Source organism: Lipotes vexillifer, unplaced genomic scaffold, assembly GCF_000442215.2.
Source record: "Lipotes vexillifer unplaced genomic scaffold, Lipotes_vexillifer_v1.1 scaffold22, whole genome shotgun sequence".
Lineage (NCBI taxonomy): Eukaryota > Metazoa > Chordata > Mammalia > Artiodactyla > Lipotidae > Lipotes > Lipotes vexillifer.
Genome location: NW_006779050.1, coordinates 3,587,377 through 3,605,284, shown reverse-complemented (window position 1 = coordinate 3,605,284; position 17,908 = coordinate 3,587,377). Strand labels below are relative to the sequence as shown.

The following is a 17,908-nucleotide window of genomic DNA, read 5'->3' as shown; positions in this document are numbered from 1 at the left end:
GGGAAAGGGAAGGATTGGTAGTGAGATTAGCAGAGGCAAACTATTATATATAGGATGGATAAATAACAAGGTCCTACTGTTTAGCACAGGGAACTATATTCAATGTCCTGTGATAAACCATAATGGAAAAGAATACGTATAACTGAGTCACTTTGCTGTACAGCAGAAATTAGCACAACACTGTAAATCAACTATTCTTCAATAAATTTTTTTAACTTAAAAAAAAAAAGCAACTCCCTACTCCCTCACAAACCTTTATCATTTACTTTGATTTTCCTTTGAAAAATGTTGCCTTTTGGTTTGATTCAGTCTTTGTCTCTATTACAGTATAATCATTTTCTCAACATAGGAATAAAATTCAGGACCATTGTGCACATTTTTTTTTTGTTTGTTTGTTTGTTTTTTGCCGTACACGGGCCTCTCACTGTTGTGGCTTCTTCCGTTGCAGAGCACAGGCTCCGGACGCACAGGCTCAGCAGCCATGGCTCATGGGCCCAGCCGCTCCGCGGCATGTGGGATCCTCCCGGACCGGGGCACGAACCCGTGTCCCCTGCATCAGCAGGCAGACTCTCAACCACTGCGCCACCAGGGAAGCCCATTATGCAATTTTTTTAAAAATGTGGAATGTAAAATAACAGCACATTACAGAAAATATGAGAAATCTGTCACTTTGGTTTACAAATATTCATTGAGGGAATACTATTTGTCATGCTGGAGATATAGTGGTGACAGAGAAATTGAATATAAACTGGTAAATAAAGAAAAAGGATGATTCCAGATAATGATAAGTGCTATAATGAAAATAAAACGGGGACATGTGACAGAGTGACTGGGTTGGGTGTGTGTGTGTCTGCATGTGTGCACTTACATGTGATAATCAAATTTCCTTAGCTTCTCATTTATCAAATGAAGAGTTCAAACAGATGCTCTCTAGGGTGCCTTCAGATCTTTTCTAATGATGCAACTTTTCTAATTTTCTTCAATGCTTTTTAGATCCGTTTCACTATTTCAATTATGTGGTCTGTTGTCCGCCCATATAGTACTTGAAACTTAGTAATTGAAGAATGAAAAATCCACCCATCAGGATTTGAAAACAGTGTCTATATTCTCTCTCTTCTAAATAAAAACCTAAAGGAAAACAAATGAGTGTATCCATATATCAGAAGGGACTCAAAACACAATTTTCATCCATGTTCCATTTACAGTATCTCTTTATTTGCCTCTTGCATAAAGAGGCTAATTAGACATCACTGCTTTCTGGCTGAATGAATTGAATACAGTGGGTTGGACAATGGCATGACCAAGCTGGTAGATTTTTCATTTCCTGTGAACTACTTGGCCAGTTGGAATGGCTCTAGTCTCATCTCAGAAGCTCCGAAAGGAAGAGTCAGGGGTGAGGGCTCACTTTTGTGTAGCCATTTGAAGATCTGTGGGCTAAGAAGAATTCCACATGGAAAGTCATGGAAAGTCACTGCGTAATAGCAATGATTAGTGATAGTGATGATATTAACAATATCTAGAGAATGTTGCATTTATTATAAATCTCTTTTGGGGAGTGTGATAGAACCTCTGAAACACTATAAATTCAACTTCTTAATTTGGTAGAAGAAAGAGGACAAATTATGTTTAGATTTTTAAATGGTGAACTCATTCTCCTCACTTAATAATCACAAAAATACCATCAGGAAAATGCATTTTTATTCGTTGTCATGGGAAATGCAGTCTAGAATTGTTTCCCACTATTATTATAAAACCTGTTATTAAAAAAACTGTAAGTGGAACATGGTTGGAAATCATGCTTTGATTTCAGGTAAACAAATATACTTATTTTCTTTTAAATTTTGTTTAGTAGTAGGATCTTTCAGCCTTGCTTCTTTTTGCCATCCATTGCCCTTGCTTTCATTTAGAAACTGAACATAGCCAAATGGAAGGGGGAAAGGGGGAAAAACAGTTTCAGGATTAATCATAAAAAAAATTAAAATCACAAAAATAAAAAGGAGATAATAAGACAAACATTTGTGAAACAGATATTAATTTATCTCTATTGCAGAGGCAAACCAAACTTACTGGACATGGGCTCTTTGATGATCAAACCAATTCAGAGAGTGATGAAGTACCCCCTATTACTCTGTGAACTCCGGAATTCCACCCCTCCCTCTCACCCAGACTTTAGAGCACTGGAGGATGCCTTTGCTGCAGTGAAAGATATTAATGTAAACATCAATGAACTTAAAAGACGGAAGGATTTAGGTAAGAGGAGGTATGATCAATTGGGGGTTTTCCAGCGTTGGAATATTCTGTTCATGTTTTGGAGAATCAGAATGTCTCAGTAGTTACAGCAGTTTCAGTGATAATGATCATTTGATATTTAAAGTTAGAGGCTAGGGAGGAGAGGATGGTCTTGCCTTGCCAGCTAGCTTCAGGAGAAGATAATGAGGCAAAAGACTGACAACTTTTTAATTGAACAGCCCTATACTCAACCTCTTTTGACCACTGCATGCCCGATGATATACTGTGGGCTGAAGACACCCATAGCATATGATCCTCCTGTTCTTGGCGTTATGCATGGTAGGAAGGAGGCATGGCCTGGTAGCTGGGAGCAGTGAAAAGCTAGAGCTGAAAAGGGGTGGTGAGAAGGGTAGATACAGGTAAGATGGCCCAGCTAACACATCAGGCTTATTTGGTTCTGGAACACAAAGAATGGGTATTTTTTGGCAATTAATTGCTTCCACTGAAGGGAGAAAGTATATTTCTTTCTCAAATTAACAAATTATTGTTAACTATTTGTTAGCTAAGGTGTAAAGTTCACCTCTAAAGTAGAATGTAGGTTTCAAAATAGGAGGCACAATTAGATGGTTCCTATCATCTCAGATGTAGTAGTGCATTGGGATAAACCATGGGTCCTCTCTCAGTGTGATTTGTGTCCATAAGTTCTTGATTGGCTTTGTTCTTCTAACGTTAAATCTCAATTAAACAGTAAAAGCAATGGTAGGACTGTGGAGCTAATTGATCCAACCACTTCATTTATTTTTATTGTTTGTATTTTCTAATTTTTTATTTTAAAAATTGTATATATTTGTATTAATAAATTGTAACTATAAAGAAAAGTGAAAGTTGTAGAGTGGAAGACACAGTAAACAAAATGAAAAGATAGCCTGTAGACAAAGGATTACTATCTAGAATATATAATTATTGATATTAAATCAGTAAAAACATTCTAATACAAAAAACGTTGATAATAAAAATGAGCGATTCACAGAAAGACCAGTAAGTTTTTAAATGCTAAGATTCACTAATAATCAGGGAAATGCAAATTAAAATCACAATGACAAAGTGTTCCCAGCCTACCAGATTGGTAATAAGATTTTTAGCGGATAATGTTAAGTGCTGAATCTCAGTTTGCAGGTGAGAATGTAAATAAGAATCACCACTTCGGAGAGCAATTTGAAAATACCTATTAAATTGAAGATACGCATACCCAAGATACAGAAAATCAGTTTCTAGATATTTGAGAAACTGGCTCATATGCTCGTGGAGAGGTATACTAGTAACTAGCATTGTTTGTAATAGCAAAAGAAAAAAAAGGAAAAAAATAACAAAACAAGCAAACAAAGAAATGGATAGTGGCTTACATATTAATCCAGATAATGGATACACTGTGTTTTATATACTATGATACCATGAAAACATAAAATTAATTAAAGTACATGTATCAATTAGACAGATCTCGAAAACATAATGTTGAGTTTTTAAAAAAGTAAATTAGCAAGTGACAGAAGAATGAATGCAATATGGTACCATTTTTATAAGGATTGAAAATAATACTATACACTGTATGACTACATACCTACAAAGTAAAGGCATGAAAATAGATACGGATATAATAAACCCCATAACTTTGGATCACAGATCCCTTTAGGGATCAAAGATGGGGCTCAGAGAAGTTTCAATTGTTATGTGATTTTTTTTTAATAAAAAGATTGGAAACAAGGCAAAATGTTAAGATTTGACAAAGCTGGGAGATGGACAATAGCTGTAATATTGTTTTAACTTTTCTGTTTGCTTAAACTTAAAATTTCAAAGTTTTAAAGAGGAAAATTTTTCTACTCTCATGATTCCAGTTTGCATAGCTAACATTTTAGTAAGTTCTCTTCAGAATTTCTGTCTTTTTTTCTATTTTTTTCTTCTCTTTTTCCTTCTTTCCTTCCTTTTGCAAATGGTACTACAGTTTGCTGGGGCTTTTTAAAAACTTAATGTTTTTTTTTTTTTTTGTGGTACGCGGGCCTCTCACCGTTGTGGCCTCTCCCGCTGCAGAGCACAGGCTCCGGACGCGCAGGCTCAGCGGCCATGGCTCACGGGCCCAGCCGCTCCGCGGCATGTGGGATCCTCCCGGACAGGGGCACGAACCCGCGTCCCCTGCATTGGCAGGCGGACTCTCAACCACTGCGCCACCAGGGAAGCCCCTTAAAAACTTAATTTTATATCATGAACATTCTTCAGGTTAATATGGTCTTTTTCATGGTTCCATAGTATCCCATTCATGAGTGTATCATAATTTATTAAACCATACCTCTATGAGTAAACTTTTAGATTGTTTCCAACATTCTGATCTTAGAAAAAAAAACGCTATAGCAAACAAAAGTTTGTATGCCTCATTATGGAAAGCAGATTTTCTACACGGACTTCCTGGTCATAGACTATAAATATTTTCACTTTTATAAGACTCTGCCTAATTGTTCTCTACAAAAACTATATTGATTTAATCCATATCAACAGCGTATAAGAATGCTCCTGTCTCCACACCATTATCAAAACAGAATGTTAGGAATATTTAACATTTTGAACAATTTGAGAGGTGAAAATCATGTTAAAGATAAAAAAGTACACCTCAGAGAGGTCACTCAGCTTACCCCAAATCTCTCAGCTAGTGGAGAGACCACCCTGGGATGGATCTGAGGTCTTCTTATGTTGGCTGCAGTTGTCTTTCCATTAGTTAGGTCTTGATGCTTCATTCTAGAGACCCCAGATAACAAGTGTATTGTCTGAGAAGCGAGAGTTTTTTCCAGTATCAGGAATTTCTTTAATGTGTGAGGTAAATGAACCTTGGGCTTTGAGGAGCTCAAGTCCTAGGACAGTTTCTGAAGGTCAGTGGGGTGGGCGTCTGGAGCTGTGACTGGGCAGAGGGGCTGGAGCATATTGCATCGATACCAGAGGTCCGAAAATCATGCAGAGTGTTATCTTAAATATAAATATTAATCTTGAATACTTTGGATGGAACACACACTTTCTGTGCCTCACATGTTCAGATATGTTATTACATTCCTCCGTTTCAGTTCTAAAATACAAGAACGATGAGGATGAATCACTTAAAGATAAATTGTCTAAACTAAATATTCATTCAATTAGCAAGAAATCAAAAAGAGTGACAAGTCATCTAAAGATTCTGACCAGAGGAGAATCACAGGTAATTTTTCTTCTTGGGCCACATACATTTTCCTGGGGAACATGAATGCTGACATTTTTGTGAGATTTTGTTTTATCGTTATCAGAGCTGTTTCCAGAACACATTGAGAATCAAGGTAATTGCTCTCGATGCTGTTCTTTTCTCCCTCTCTCTCTCTCTCCCCCTCCGTTTTGCAGGATATTGAGTGGGGGTTGTTCTGACACTGTCTTAGCTGTGGTGCTTCCATTCAGGAAGAGGACAAAGGAGAGGTAAAGACATAAGGACAGGGATCAACAAGGGATGCCCCAGGAGTTCCAACACCATCAATTAACACATACTCTCACCCAAGGCAATGCCCTCCTTTCATCCCTGTCTTATTTCTGCTTTTTAAAAAACCTCATTTCTTTTAGTTCCCTTGATGGTCATCTTATATTTATTTCACCTATGAAAATAATGTTTAGGTGCATACCTTAGCATGACTTTTCCTACCTGTTACCACTTTCCTCTTCCCCTATGCCCAGGTGCACATTATATTACTGGGTAACCCTTTGGTGTCAGCTGTTTAGTCTAGCTTGAACCATTTTCATCTCACCCCTAATAAACAGTGAATGGATTAGCAAAGGTTCTCCAACTTTAATGTGTATAAGAATCACCTGAGGAGCTTGCTAAAAGAGATTCCAGGGTCCTACCTGGTTCAAAGGTGCAACCTAAACGTCTGTATTTTTACAAAGACTACAGGTATTTTTAAGCTAATTGATCTGGAAATAAGTGATCAATGGAACACACTTTGAGAATCACGAGATAGTAAGTTCATGGCCCAGAGGTGGTAATACAGTGGGCTTCTAACCAAAAGTAAGCAGAACAATTCTTAAGATACTATATAGTACTTTTGCCCCCCTTCTCGTGTGTGATTTCATCCTTTGTTATGTTAGCATCTCTAACAAAAGTTTTTACTTTGAACTAGAGGCAACTGGTTCAGCTCTGCTTTTAGATAGTTCTTCCTATCTACCTTACCCTTTGGCTGCTGTGGTCTTTTTGCTTTTCATTAAGTCTTTGCTGCTTTCGGACCACTAATCTAGAAGTGGCCTCTTCCTCCTCTGAATGCCTAACATACTTAGTGTATCTCAGTCTTGGCACTGTTAATATTTGCAGGAGTCATCACAGAAATTAAGAGCAAAGTTTCTGAAGTCATTCAGATCTGGGTTTGAATCTTACTTCTGCCACTTAACAAATATTTGTCTTTGGGCACATAACTTAAATTCAATGTAATCATCTGTAAATTGGGATATATAGTAGGACCTAACACATGAAGTGGTTGTGAGGATTCAATGAAATGATGCTTATAAAGAAAGGACTTAACACAGTGTAAGCATTCAGTATATTGGCTATCATCATCATCATCATTTTACATTGTATATAAAATATTGTTATTTACCTTTTAAAGTGCGGACTTCTTACTTCCCACATGGATAAAAACTTCTTTATGCATGGTGTATTAATCGTATCTTCTACTTTCTGTATTTTACGATGTTTCGACATCTTAAAAAAGCTCGTTGGCCAAAGAAAGACGCCGCTTTCTTTGAGTGTGCTAACCCACTCTTATAGAGGGCAAAGGACTCAGCTGGAATCACTTCTTTCATTTGCAAACCAACCAATCCTGGGTCTATAGCCCCAACCAGCTTTTTAACTAACTCTCACACGTGAAGCCAATATTCCCTGCCCTAAATCCTGCCAAGGCCAGGTACCAGGCAACCAGAGACTACCTCCATAGCCCAAAGCCTGCTGGAATTATTCAAACGTCCTAAACGTTTGACCCTGCCCCAGCTCTTTCTATGGGATTTCTCACAGAAACTCCAGTAAAGGCTCTGGCCTTGACTTTTCCCTTGCTCCTTTCTGCCAAATGACCAGAACTTAGTGATTCCCCTGTGGCCCCACATGACATGCAGTGACCCCCTATCTAGGACCTGTGAGAATAATAAATTTCTTCCAAGCTTCTCTCTTTTCCTCCTGTGGCTGTACTGTCTCTACCATACCATACCCAGTATGGATATTCTTAGAACACATGGCTTGTAGGATTCTTGTACTTACTTGTTGATATATTTCTAGGGGCTCACTGGGCCTACTGCATAGAGGAGGTAACTGCAGGCTCCTCTTCTCAATGTAGAGCTATAATGTGGGAAGCTTGGGACATTTATGGTGTGTGGCCATAGATCAGGAAAAGGAAAATCCAGACGTTTCAACTAAAGACTACAGTGATAAAATTGAATTGGGAATTCATTCGAAGAAGAGACTGTAGCCTCCATGGGCATGTGTAAATGTAGTCTAAACAATTCTCCCCTACTCTTTGGGATGTTGCTTCTGACCCAAGACAATACTACTGAGGAAAATAGGCAGGTCTTAATTCTGGGCAGGCTTTTGTAGAAGCCGTTACAGTCTTTAATGTATTTATCATCAGCTTCTGATATGTTTCAATTGTGAACTAAAAGTGAATTGTAGTTAAAGCAGCCTGACGGGATATTAATTAGATTTTTCCCCTTAATCTTTCGAGAGGATGTCCTGTCAGCAATGAAGCATTTCACTGTTAATCAGAAAATCAGCTGCATAGGCTGGACTGTAGAAAAGATAAATCTCAAATCAGTCAATTTTGCACTTGTCAGCAGCTCAAGTGAAATATTTGGTGGAGTTAGGGTATAAAACTATTACCCAAGAGGAACATTCCATTCCATTCATCACACATGTATTGAACTCTTACTCGACACTGTTAGAGATTGCAAATGCAGAGAGGTTCTAAATTCAGATGGTTTGGGTTGGAATCCTGGACCTAACTATTAACATGGGTAAGTTTCTTTAACTTTCTGTATTAGTTAGGGTAAAGGCCATGCTTCTGTCACAAAGAGATTCCAAAACATAGCAGCTTAAGTCATATAGTCATTTATTTCTCTCTCTTAAAATAGTGCAGATGGGCTGTGCTGCACAAGATCTTTCAGGAACCCAGTTTTCCCCAGTTTTGTGCTGCGATGTTCCCTAAATATATGGTCTTCATCTGCCTCACTGAAGCTGGGTCACTGCCATGTCTTCATTCAAAGTCCCAAGGGAAATGTTCTAAGGCCAAGATTCAGAAATGAAACATATCACTTTCACTCACAACTTATTTGCCCAAACCCAGTTACAAAGGCAGAGCCAGCTGCAAGGGAGTCTGGAAAGGGTTGTCTCTAGCAGGGTAGCCATGTCCATCTTAAACTAGAGGTGCAGGTACCATTGGTAGAAGGTCAATAGCAGGAATGTTCACAATCTCTGCCACACCTCCTGGAACTTCTGTTTCTTTATCTCTAAAATGGGATTTACCATAGCATCTATCCTATAGGGTTGTATAAGAATTAAAATGAGAAAGTGGAAGACAGGTTTTAGCACAAGTGTCCAGAACATAGTTAGTGTTTAATAAATGTTAGTGATTATTATATTAAGAAAAAATACTTCATCTCCAATGTTTGCAATCCCTCAGTGGAGAAAATTACTTAAATCATTAGTGTTGTAAGAGCACATAGGAGGGTACAATTAATTTTATGGAGTGGAAAGAATAGGAACTAGAGGAAGGATTTGTAGCAGGGGTGACAGTTGAGCAAGTCCTTAAAAAAAAAATAGACAGGATTTTGCAGGGCAGAGAAGGGACAGCAGCATATTCCAACAAAATAAAGCAACAAGAGAAGGCTTGGCAATAAAGTAGAACTAGGCAGTATTTTTCATCATGTGATCCTTGAACCTCTTACTTTAGCATCATGTGGGTCTCGGCCAAGATATACAAAGTAAAATAGCTGGTCCTTGAAAACTGCTTTTAAAAAACTCTGCCCAGCATATTGTTATATGCCTCAAACTGGGTCAGAGCATAGAGATACTAAGGCAGAGGGTGATGAATTTTGTGTGGATTACAAAGAACTATACTGCCTATTTAATGAAAAGCTTTCTAGATAAATAATATTAAGAGGTTTTAAACTACTAAAATAAAATGTCACCATTTTCTATGCATTCAGTTCTAAGGTCAACCACCTTAAATTAACAAATGTAGGAACTGAGAACAGCTACGGTTATTAGCCAGTACCAAACTGAAGAATACACAACATATTCCACAAAACAGGTGTGTGTTCACACAGATTTTGCCAACACAAAGCTGGTTCTGATATTTTGTAGCCTTTTTGAACGCCAAAAAATACTTCTCATCATTGATAGAATAATGTGTCTTCCTAGAAATTGCCACAGGCATATAAAAAAGCATATTTTTCTGAATGCTAGTAGGTATACATGTAAGATAACAAAAAAAAACTGAACACATGTGATCACTGTCTTAACTCTGCAGAGTTTTCCTAACAGAAGGACAGTTTTTGTTAAGATTTTTCATCATCTTTCAAATTTGAGTTGCTAAAGAATTATCATATTTCTTTAGCCAAGACCCTAAGAATATTTTCTAAATAACCACTGTGAAATAAATTGGGATGAGTCATATCAGCAAAACAATAAATTCTAATCAATAGATCAAATTTTAATTTAATTTTTGATTTTATTAATTATTTTATAGAGCCACAAATGCAGTGTCATTTGAGTACACACGTAATACATGCTATTAAAAACTGCAGGGAAAAATTTTACATCCCACAGCTACCGTGACATAGGTGAAGCAATGTGAAAATTGAACAGCAAATTAAGCAGCACCATGCGGTTTTGTTACACTATTTGAACATCAGTTGTGCCACATGCTGGACACAGAAAGTTCTGTGTTAAGACAGTCAGCGTAAGATGTAGAGAATGGACTTGAGGACACGGGGAGGGGGAAGGGGAAGCTGGGATGAAGTGAGAGAGTGGCATGGACATATATACACTACCAAATGTAAAATAGATAGCTAGTGGGAAGCAGCTGCATAGCACAGGGAGATCAGCTCGGTGATCAGCTTTGTGACCACCTAGAGGGGTGGGATAGGGAGGGTGGGAGGGAGAATCAAGAGGGAGGAGATATGGGGATATATGTATATGTATAGCTGATTCACTTTGTTATACAGCAGAAACTTAACACACCATTGTAAAGCAATTATACTCCAATAAAGACGTTAAAACAAAAGAGCGCAGCATGAAAAGTTTTCATCTCAACAAGGAGTTTTTTGTAATGTGCTGGGCCAATACGGTTTGTGATTGTTTTTAAATACCAGATTCCTTTGAGTTATAAAAATAAATAATTTCATCTATATTTTAGGTGAAAGACAATACCTTTAATAGAGAAGAAAAACTATTTAGATCTTTAGAAAAGACTGTGAGGCACTCTGTAAAGAACATTTCATTCTGTCTTCAACACGTACAGGTGGGTAAGACACAACTGTTTTCAATGTTTCCACAGAAAGGTCTTGATGTCTCTGGTTATTATGAAGAGTAAATGTGACTGTTCATCATTTATATGATGACGCTTATTGTATCAAATTTGGGAGGCTGCAAGCTGCTGGTGAAGGAAGCCAATATAAAGACTTGGGTTTTGCTCTTTGTTCCCTTACCTCTTCCATCCTTCCCCCAATCCAAATTGCCATATGGTGGGACATTTGTTCATATGATTGCCACGTAGGGCTGGACCATCAGCATGTTTTCTCTATAAAAGAGATGAGTTAATTAACACAAAATGGCAGACAAGGCAGAAATGTGATTTGTTTGATTATACTAACATATCTCTTTCCAGTACCTGAAACACATATTTACAAATTTAAGAGTAGCACTGAAGGAAAAAAGAAAATCAAAAGGAGACATAACATAAAATTAGAGGAGTTAAAAAGTAAAAACTGCATAATATAAATGCCCTAAAACCCACAAAAACCCACATGTACATCTTAAATTTAGCTGTAGGCTACCTAGCAGCCAACCCAAAAAGGGGTATATGATCACACAATTCTAAGACAAACCAAACACCTCTATTTATTTTATAACCAGTGTTTTGTAATGCCCCCTTTACAGTTCTGAATGAAATTCATAGATAATTTAACCTTAGGTAGGTAGGTATACATAAAAGAAAATCAATATAAAGGAAAACATGTTCTAACAAAATATTATGAACACAATATGCAAATATCCCCACACAATCAGAGTAGAAGACAAAAATACCTCCACAAATTTCCAGTCCCCTAGGTTTTCCTGCCCTTGTTGAGAATCACTGACTTAGACAAACCAGCTGGAGTACAGTATAATTATATTCAGTAGAAAGACCAGTCAGGAGTTTCTTCTGATGGATCTCATAAAGGGGACATAGTGTCCTTAACAACATCCTGACAATGGTCATGACTATGAGACATAGAAAGTTAGTAGAATTACATGTAAGTTAGTTAAAAGATTGTTCCTTTCTATTTTCCAGTTTTTCTCTTGGTTGTCTGTTTTGGAAGATGTTTGCATTCTTTGATAGACTATCACACCAACAGAAGATTAAGTTGACAGGCATAGTGATTTGGAGACAAAGTTCTATGTCACATAACTAACAAGCCATATTCTTTTCTTATTCATTAACTGATGCAAAGCCTGATTTTGCAGTCAGGTTTGCTAATCTCTTCCTAAAGCACTGCTTTCTGTGAAAGGGAAACAAAAACATAGCTATAACATCCAGAGGGCAGTGAGAACCCTGTCCTTGATATACTTTTCAAGGAGTCAGTGCCTCTTGGGAATATCTACAGAAGTCTTCCATTTCCACTAATTGATTCAGAAGAAGTACGAGCATGTTCTCTTAAAGAGAAGATTAAATTCACTAAGGAAAACTAAAGACATAAAACAACAGTGATTTTTAAAATAAGAGATCTGTAAGAATTGAATGATGAAGAATGGCCAAAGAGGGAATTTAAGATGGACTTCACTTAATAAAAGAGGGTGTCAAGGGACAGGACAGGAATAAAGATGCAGACGTAGAGAATAGACTTGAGGACACGGGGAGGGGGAAGGGTAAGCTGGAACGAAGTAAGAGGGTATCATTGACATATATACACTACCAAATGTGAAATAGATAGCAAGTGGGAAGCAGCTGCATCACACGGGGAGATCAGCACCTAGAGGGGTGGGATAGGGAGGGTGGGAAGGAGATGCAAGAGGGAGGGGATGTGGGGATATATGTATACATATAACTGATTCACTTTGTTATACAGAAGAAAATAACATACAATTGTAAAGCAATTATACTCCAATAAAGATGTCAAACAAAAAAAAGAGGGTGTCATACCTACGGAGCAGTATGAGAAAGTGACATGGGGGAAAAGTAAGGAAATAGATGGTTATAGGTAACCTGATTGTACAAAGTGTTCATAAAACTTTTTCCTTCCTTTTTTTCTTTTTCTCTCAGTGGTAATAGTTATGTTGATGAAGTGCACTTTTAGGATACATTTAATTGTACTGACTTCAGAACTTTGCCCTTTGGTAACTTTGTTCTTGGGTTTCAGGATGCCATGCCTTTAGCTCTGCAGAGTGTAATGGAGCTCCAAGAGATTTCACACAACAAAGATGAGGATGAGAGGGGCTATTCAGAGGCTCCAAGTAATGCCCCAAATCCCTCTGATGACTTTGTAAGTTATTTGTACCCTCAGATGAATGCAAATGAAATAGTAGGGTTAAGAGAAAAGCTGCTTTTTTGGAGTTAAAAATAAAACAGGCACTAAAGCAAATACTAATGTTAAAATTAGTAGATTTAAACAGGAGATTTTTTTTATCACTAAATATTTTGAAGTGGATTAATGAAGCTTTTACTATAATCAAAATTTAAGAGGGCTCCAGACTATGTTTTTAGGGTAGTCAGTGTCTGAGCAGCTTTTAAAATCAATATTTAGTTTAAGTCTGCATACGGTGTATCAGGGATTTATTAAGTTAGAAAGATGTGATTTTCTTAGAGGAGTCTCTGGAAACGCCTAGAGTTTTTACATGAGGAGCAAAGATACTTTCTGAGGATGTGACTTTTATTAACACATTATTCACTGGAAAGTAAGGCCTTCCTACTCAGAAAGTGCTTTATTTGAGTCATATATTATATCTTCTGTTCTGTGGTAAAATATTTGTTTTCTAAGAGTTCTGTAAAATATACAGAATCATAAAACATAGATTGGGAATCACTAAAAACATGCTTGGGTTACATTCCAACTCCGGCCAGTTTCAGAACCCAGGCCAGGGGAAAAAAAAGCTCAAAGTCTGAAAGTTCTTAACACACAAATAGACATGCCCCAAAGAGGGAATTTACGGCAGTCTTATTTCCCAGAAGTTTCCTGGATCTCTGGATGAGCTGTTCCTTCTGTTCAGTAGATAAAATTCTGCACATATGAGGATGGGAGAAAGGGCCACTGTCCATGGAAAAAGAAAGCAAGACCTTCAAGGGAGATGAAGAAACATAGGTTCAAATCCAAAGCTGAGCCCCGGGAGCTGTGCAAACAAAGAAGACAAAGGGAAATCTCTCCCAGCAGCCTCAGGAGCAGTGGATGAAATCTCCACAATCAACTTGATGTACCCTGCATCTGTGGAATACATGAATAGACAACAAATCATCCCAAATTGAGGAGCTGTGTGGATGAAAGGCTCTTGGTGCTGCAGCCAGGAGTCAGTGTTGTGCCTCTGAGGTGGGAGACCCAACTTCAGGACACTGGTCCACAAGAAATCACCCAGCTCCACGTAATATCAAATGGTGAAAATCTCCCAGAGATCTCCATCTCAACACCAACACCCAAATTCACTCAACGACCAGCAAGCTACAGTGCTGGACACCCTATGACAAACAACTAGCAAGACAGGAACACAACCCCACCCGTTAGCAGAGAGGTTGCCTAAAATCATAATAAGTCCACAGACACCCCAAAACATACCACCAGACGTGGACCTGCCAACCAGAAAGACAAGATCCAGCCTCATCCACCAGAACACAGGCACTAGCCCCCTCCACCACGGAGCCCACACAACCTATTGAACCAACTTTAGCCACTGGGGACAGACACCAAAAACAACAGGAACTACAAGCCTGCAGCCTGCAAAAAGGAGACCCCAAACACAGTAAGCTAAGCAAAATGAGAAGACAGAAAAACACACAGCAGATGAAGGAGCAAGATAAAATCCCAAAAGACCTAAGAAATGAAGAGGAAATAGGCAGTCAACCTGAAAAAGAATTCAGAATAATGATAGTAAAGATGATCCAAAATCTTGGAAATAGAACAGAGAAAATGCAAGAAACATTTAACAAGGACCTAGAAGAACTAAACATGAAAAACGCAACGACGAACAACACAATAAATGAAATTAAAAATACTCTAGAAGGGGTCAATAGCAGAATAACTGAGGCAGAAGAACGGATAAGTGACCTGGAAGATAAAAGAGTGGAAATAACTACTGCAGAGCAGAATAAAGAAAAAAGAATGAAAAGAACTGAGGACAGTCTCAGAGACCTCTGGGACAACATTAAACGCACCAACATTCAAATTATAGGGGTTCCAGAAGAAGAAGAGAAAAAGAAAGGGACTGAGAAAATATTTGAAGAGATTATAGTTGAAAACTTCCCTAATATGGGAAAGGAAATAGTTAATCAAGTCCAGGAAGCACAGAGAGTCCCATACAGGATAAATTCAAGGAGAAATACGCCAAGACACATATTAATCAAACTGTCAAAAACTAAATACAAAGAAAGCATATTAAAAGCAGCAAGGGAAAAACAACAAATAACACACAAGGGAACCCCCATAAGGTTAACAGCTGATCTCTCAGCAGAAACTCTACAAACCAGAAGGGAGTGGCAGGACATACTGAAAGTGATGAAGGAGAAAAACCTGCAACCAAGATTACTCTACCCAGCAAGGATCTCATTCAGATTTGATGGAGAAATTAAAACCTTTACAGACAAGCAAAAGCTGAGAGAGTTCAGCACCACCAAACCAGCTTTACAACAAATGCTAAAGGAACTGCTCTAGACAAAAACACAAGAGAAGGAAAAGTCCTATAATAACGAACCCAAAACAATTTAGAAAATGGGAATAGGAACATACATATCGATAATTACCTTAAATGTAAATGGACTAAATGCTCCCACCAAAAGACACAGATTGGCTGAATGGATACAAAAACAAGACCCATATATATGCTGTCTACAAGAGACCCACTTCAGACCTAGAGACACATACAGACTGAAAGTAAGGGGATGGAAAAAGATATTCCATGCAAATGGAAACCAAAAGAAAGCTGGAGTAGCAATTCTCATATCAGACAAAATAGACTTTAAAATAAGGACTATCAGAAGAGACAAAGAAGGACACTACATAATGATTAAGGGATCGATCCAAGAAGAAGATATAACAATTGTAAATATTTATGCACCCAACATAGGAGCACCTCAATACATAAGGCAAAAACTAGCAGCCATAAAAGGGGAAATCGACAGTAACACATTCATAGTAGGGGACTTCAACACCCCACTTTCACCAATGGACAGATCATCCAAAATGAAAATAAATAAGGAAACACAAGCTTTAAATGATACATTAAACAGGATGGACTTAATTGATATTTATAGGACACTCCATCCAAAAACAACAGAATACACATTTTTCTCAAGTGCTCATGGAACATTCTCCAGGATAGATCATATCTTGGGTCACAAATCAAGCCTTGGTAAATTTAAGAAAATTGAAATTGTATCAAGTATCTTTTCCGACCACAACGCCATGAGACTAGATATCAATTATAGGAAAAGAGCTGTAAAAAATACAAACACATGGAGGCTAAACAATACACTACTTAGTAACGAAGTGATCACTGAAGAAATCAAAGAGGAAATTAAAAAATACCTAGAAACAAATGACAATGGAGATACAACGACCCAAAACCTATGGGATGCAGCAAAAGCAGTTCTAAGAGGGAAGTTTATAGCAATACAAGCCCACCTTAAGAAGCAGGAAACATCTCGAATAAACAACCTAACCTTGCACCTCAAGCAATTAGAGAAAGAAGAACAAAAAAACCCCAGAGTTAGCAGAAGGAAAGAAATCATAAAAATCAGATCAGAAATAAATGAAAAAGAAATGAAGGAAACAATAGCAAAGATCAATAAAACTAAAAGCTGGTTCTTTGAGAAGATAAACAAAATAGATAAACCATTAGCCAGACTCATCAAGAAAAAAAGGGAGAAGACTCAAATCAATAGAATCAGAAATGAAAAAGGAGAAGTAACAACTGACACTGCAGAAATACAAAAAATCATGAGGGATTACTACAAGCAACTCTATGCCAATAAAATGGACAATCTGGAAGAAATGGACAAATTCTTAGAAATGCACAAACTGCCAAGACTGAATCAGGAAGAAATAGAAAATATGAACAGACCAATCACAAGCACTGAAATTGAAACTGTGATTAAAAATCTTCCAACAAACAAAAGCCCAGGACCAGATGGCTTCACAGGCGAATTCTATCAAACATTTAGAGAAGAGCTAACACCTATCCTTCTCAAACTCTTCCAAAATATAGCAGAGGGAGGAACACTCCCAAACTCATTCTACGAGGCCACCATCACCTTGATACCAAAACCAGACAAGGATGTCACAAAGAAAGAAAACTACAGGCCAATATCACTGATGAACATAGATGCAAAAATCCTCAACAAAATACTAGCAAACAGAATCCAACAGCACATTAAAAGGATCATACACCATGATCAAGTGAGGTTTATTCCAGGAATGCAAGGATTCTTCAATATACTCAAGCCAATCAACGTGATGCACCATATTAACAAATTGAAGGAGAAAAACCATATGATCATCTCAATAGATGCAGAGAAAGCTTTTGACAAAATTCAACACCCATTTATGATAAAAACCCTCCAGGAATTAGGCATAGAGGGAACTTTCCTCAACATAATAAAGGCCATATATGACAAACCCACAGCCAACATTGTCCTCAATGGTGAAATACTGAAAGCATTTTCACTAAGATCAGGAACAAGACAAGGTTGCGCACTCTCACCATTCTTATTCAACATAGTTTTGGAAGTTTTAGCCACAGCAATCAGAGAAGAAAAGGAAATAAAAGGATACAAATCCAATAAGAAGAAGTAAAGTTGTCACTGTTTGCAGATGACATGATACTATACATAGAGAATCCTAAAGATGCTACGAGAAAACTACTAGAGCTAATTAATGAATTTGGTAAAGTAGCAGGATACAAAATTAATGCACAGAAATCTCTGGCATTCCTATACACTAATGATGAAAAATCTGAAAGTGAAAACAAGAAAACACTCCCATTTACCATTGCAACAAAAAGAATAAAATACCTAGGAATAAACCTACCTAGGGAGACAAAAGACCTCTATGCAGAAAATTATAAAACACTGATGAAAGAAATTAAAGATTATACAAATAGATGGAGAGATATACTATATTCTTGGATTGGAAGAATCAACATTGTTAAAATGACTCTACTACCCAAAGCAATCTATAGATT

The 17,908-nt window shown here is 37.5% G+C and overlaps 1 protein-coding gene across 1 annotated transcript in view; it reads left to right on the top strand.

Annotated features, from left to right (window-relative positions):
* ARHGEF38 (Rho guanine nucleotide exchange factor 38) overlaps positions 1–17,908 on the top strand; it is a 157,568-nt gene that overhangs the window by 118,947 nt on the left and 20,713 nt on the right. The window contains exons 6-9 of the mRNA XM_007452164.1: positions 2,051–2,250; positions 5,334–5,464; positions 10,683–10,787; positions 12,886–13,008. Coding sequence (XP_007452226.1) covers positions 2,051–2,250; positions 5,334–5,464; positions 10,683–10,787; positions 12,886–13,008 — 559 coding nt within the window. The remainder of the gene's footprint in view (positions 1–2,050; positions 2,251–5,333; positions 5,465–10,682; positions 10,788–12,885; positions 13,009–17,908) is intronic.